The 4709-nt window shown below is 49.1% G+C and overlaps 1 protein-coding gene across 1 annotated transcript in view; it reads left to right on the top strand.

Moving 5' to 3' along the window:
- Positions 1 to 3103, top strand: part of ETS2 (ETS proto-oncogene 2, transcription factor) — a 35462-nt gene extending 32359 nt beyond the window's left edge. Inside the window, exon 6 of the mRNA XM_029938657.1 lies at positions 656 to 3103. Coding sequence (XP_029794517.1) covers positions 656 to 871 — 216 coding nt within the window. The 3' untranslated portion in view covers positions 872 to 3103. The remainder of the gene's footprint in view (positions 1 to 655) is intronic.
- The last annotated feature ends 1606 nt before the right edge of the window (positions 3104 to 4709 follow it).

The raw sequence follows: 4709 nt of genomic DNA, 5'->3' as shown, positions 1-4709 counted from the left end.
TAAAAAGGCACAAGCGGTAAACTGAAGGTCTCTCCTGAACCACCTGAAAATGCGGTGGGGCGTTTATCTTGTCCCCCTGGTGGGGAGCGGGCCTCCAGCAGCCCCGTGCTGGTCGTCTGGGCTCTGTGCGCGGCATCAGCTGAGCTGGGCAGAGCTGTGCCAGCCCCCCTGCACGAGGAGGCCGAGGGCAGGTCCAAGACCGCCCCCCCCCCCCCCCCCCCCCCCCCCCCCCCCCCCCCCCCCCCCCCCCGCCGCAACACACACACACACTGCAGGCCAGTGTTAGAGAAGCCCATGATCTCTGGCAGCAGTCAAGTGCAAAGAAACAAGGAGGAATGCATGCTGTCACGTGGCTCAGAGCCGCACCCGGCAGCTGTTGGCTGTGGTGCCTGGAATAGGAACCCAGGAGGTGGAGGGGACACAGCACTTTCCTTGCGTCAGGGCCGCCTGACCATGAACCTTTGGCTTCAGGCTGCAGGTGGGGGCCCTCCGGGCACGGTGCCCTGGCACATGCACTGAAACAGAGCGTGCCCCTCCCCCAGGGCTCCTGTGGGGTGGTCAAGTTCTCTTCGAGTAAGTGGGCACGAGCACCCGCCTAGGGCCCCGCCTCTTCTTTGTTGGCCACCCTGACCTCTTCCACCCACGTCCGCTGCAGGTGGCCCGCCGGTGGGGAAAGCGGAAGAACAAGCCCAAAATGAACTACGAGAAGCTGAGCCGCGGCCTGCGCTACTACTATGACAAGAACATCATCCACAAGACGTCGGGCAAGCGCTACGTGTACCGCTTCGTGTGCGACCTCCAGCACCTGCTGGGCTTCACCCCCGAGGAACTGCACGCCATCCTGGGCGTCCAGCCCGACACGGAGGACTGAGGCCCCGTGGACCCCCCCCCCAGGACCCTGACAGGCGGCCTTGATCGCGTCCGGGAGAGTCGCCGTGAAGCAGTGGCCTTATTTCATCTGAAACCGCGGGTTTTCCACATCAAAAAGCGCGGTTTCTTGCTTGTAAAGCCTGCTGACTTGGAAGACGCTGTTTATGATGATATTAACGTTAGAACGGCTGAGAAAGAAGCGGCCCGCAGGCCGGGTGACAGGGACGTTCCGGCTCCCAGAGAGGCTCCAAGGAGCGAGCCTGTTTTTGGGGCATTTTGGGGTTTGCTTTGTTGTTGTTTTTTCCGGCATTTGCGTTTCGCCTTTGGCAGCCAGGAGCCACAAAGGCAGAAGTAGTCCGTTCGGCTCAGAGAGACACACCGGGCGGCGCAGGGAGACCGAGGCGCTGTTTCAGAAGTTAGTCTGTATATGACTATAATCTTATCGTTGTGGTCCAAGTCCTCTAACGGCCCTATTTAACAAAAACTGTATATTGTAATTTAAGATGCTTCTGTAAGCGGATGTGAAACGACAGGGCAGATGCCCAGCGTTTCCTCTGCTTTCCAAGAGCCTTCTGCGAACGCCGTGTCTGCCCGGCCAGACGAAGGAGTTGTAAAGATGTGTATTATTTCCATTTACTGTGCCTACAGGTGTAAGTTCGAAGAGGGTCAGTTCCTTGTTTGTGTTTTGCTCTGCCCGGATTATTATCCGGCAAGGACTTTGTACATTTGGGAATTTTTATAGAAACACTTAATGTTATTATCCAGAGGCGTGTTTAGCCTCCGCTTTCTCCTTAATTGTAATGTAAAAGCTATAAAGCAGTATTTTTCTTGACAAATGGCATATGTTTTCCATTTCTGTGCATGCCTTTAAATCAGTTTATACGCAAAACTTATTTTATTTTTTAGTTCGACTGTGTTTCCCCAACATCTAACCTCCCCTGACCAACCGTTTCCTTCCCAGGCTCCACCTCTGTGCCCCAAATTATTCTGTATGATTAAAATAAGAATGCTATTTTTGGAAATATGTGGCTCCTTTTCAGAGATCAGGAGGGATTTATGCAGCAGCTATTTTTACTGCAGAAGCAATTCACTGGAAAAAAATGTAATTTGTAAGAAAGCTCTATTTTTATCTGCACGCCATGTAAACTTAAACATATTGTACAGAGCTGACGGCTGGGGCCGGTGGTGGCGGGGGGACCGTCACGAAGTCTCTTGGTCATGAACGAAACACGATTTCTCCTGGCCTTGCTCACCTGTCCGGCTGCGGGCTGTCTGGACATGAGGTTGTTCCTTTCTGCTCGGTCCTTTGTTCCTATTTTCCTGGAAGCCGAAGGCCCAGAGGCAAAGAGAGGGCACAGAAAATGGGAAGGAGAATCCCCCGGAGGGGTCAACTTGCAGAAATGTTTTGCTCACGATGGAGACTTTTGTGGTTGTTTTCGAAGGAGCACCTGAGTCCAAGTGCAGTCGGGACGCTTGTAAGTGATCAAGTCGACCTGGTTTCAGAGCCTTACAGGCTTCACTCGCAATGTGAGAGGCCACTTGGAGCAGTGGCTGACGTCCGCAGAGAAAAGACCATCCATGTAATGAGACTGTGAGACTGGGTGGCAGGGGCAGAGAGCAATGCTGGCGCTGGGGTACTCAGTCTCAGTACCAGAGCTGGGGTACTCAGTCTCGTTACTGGAGCTGGAGGAGTCAGTCTCAGTAGTGGAACTGGAGGACTTGGTCTCAGTAGTGGATCTGGGGGTCTCAGTACTGGAACTGGGAGACTCAGTCTCAGTACCAGAGCTGGGAGACTCAGTACCAGAGCTGGGGGACTCAGTCTCAGTACCTGCACTGGTAGACTGAGTCTCAGTACCGGTACTGGGGGACTCAGTTGAAGTACCCACACAAGACCGTTTCCAGCGTCTTTAAGCACAGGATGTTTTCCTCAAGCGGGACGTGTTTATTGCTCAGACATCTGTTTATAACGTCAACAGACTTGTGACTGGGAACATCCTTCTGCCAAAGGGGATCTTAGCCCCTGGCTCATTTTATATGGGGTTGAACTAGGTGAAATTGCCAATATTTGATTTTTTTAGCTTACAAAGGAGGCAGTTTTGTGTGGTTCAACCTTAGTTACAGAGACCAAAGTCCATTATAAACCTTTGGTGTGGTCAGGAACAGAACTGAAGTATAAAGATTTTGTAATCTGGCCTTTTCTCTCTCAAATAATAAAGTATTTTGTTTATAAATACGCCTCCTGGTAAGGGTCCTGATTCTCCCTGTCCCGACGGGATGAGGGGAGGTGGCCTGAGGATACTGAGCCCCATCCATTGTCCTCTCGGCAGCTTTCCACCTCTTGAGAATCAAATGTCCGTTTAACTGATTTTACATACTGGTCACCTATTAAATCATGACCAAATCATAGCCAACTGTGAGCTCTTCCTGAAGGAATCCCTGGAATGTGTTTGCTTAAAGCAAAAAGTTCTTTTAAGCAGGGGTTAAAATGGAAAGATCCGGGTGTCTTGTCTTTGCCAAGGGGTCGGCCGAGGGAACAGAAGGGATGGTAGGATGCTGCTGTGAGGAATGTGAGGGTGCAGTCTCCAGGGCTTTCTGCAGGGTGCCTGATGTTGCTGAGCTGACTGAGGTTGGGGTGATGGTCCTGGGATGCCTGTTCCCAAGCATGTTTCAGAGCTAGTGAGGAGAGGGACACCTGGGTGGCTCGGTCTGTTGAGTATCTGACTTTTCATTGCGGCTCAGGTCATGATCTCATGGTTTGTGAGATCAAACCCAGAGTCGGGCTCTGTGCTGACAGCACAGAGCTTGCTTCGGATTCTCTCCCTCTCGGAAAAAAAAAAAAAGTTAGGATGCCACCAAACAGATGGGTTATAATCAGTGAAGTGCTGGAGCTCCCTTACCACAGGCTGGAGAGAGCAGGTCCCCTCCCAACTTTGCATCAATGACATATGGGGACCTTGACTGTAGTCGGGATGAGAGTATTTATACCATGGAAATCAGCGGACACCACCAATCAGGGCTCCCCTCAAAGCCCCTCAAGGAGCTGGTTGTTAAAACATATACCAGAACACCACTGTCATCTGTGTTCACCATATTAGAAATTAGAACAAACTCTACAATACAATCCTTTCTTAAAATAACATTAACACTGTTATGAAAAACAACTTTTCCAGAAAAAAGGCAGTATGGCATTGTTTTACATGTCTTCAAACTTCTTGGATGTCTGGTTGAAGAGAGCTGGGTTCTTATCTTCTGCATTTTGTCTCTTGCAAGATATTTTGAAGGAAATCAGGCCTCACACAGATATGTAATTGGAACAGAGGAGTATTTGGGAGATGTTTAGGATAATTGTGGATAGTTTATACTAAACCTAACCTGGCAAATGGAAGTTTCTTAAAGGTTTATTGCAGTTGGAATATGAAACCATATCAATAAACTTTCCCATGATTACAATAAACTCCACTGGTCTGTCTTGCACTTTGAATACATCATTTACCCATGTGTGATTTTGTAACATCACACATTAGTCATTTGGAATATATTGCTTCAAAATGTTGACACATTTCAACATCTAATATCAAACAATCACATGAATTACCATCATCACCAGTCTCACCAGAAAAGTATCAGGAATCCATCAAGCTCAGAGTGGCAGATGTAAATTTTCAAAATTTCAGATTTTCACTTGAAAGTTCAACTTTTATCATTGGCAACAAACAGTCTACATTGTTTTTTTGAAATGACAGACTCATTTCATTTACTTGTGAGGAAATGCCTGTCAGATACCCAAGTCAGAATAAACATAACTTGTCTGTTGTTCTTGTAGGTAAAAATGGCGCCCA

Source organism: Suricata suricatta, chromosome 5 (assembly GCF_006229205.1).
Source record: "Suricata suricatta isolate VVHF042 chromosome 5, meerkat_22Aug2017_6uvM2_HiC, whole genome shotgun sequence".
In the NCBI taxonomy this organism is placed as follows: domain Eukaryota; kingdom Metazoa; phylum Chordata; class Mammalia; order Carnivora; family Herpestidae; genus Suricata; species Suricata suricatta.
Note: the sequence above shows the minus strand (reverse complement) of the source record. Positions and strands in the feature narration are given on the sequence as shown.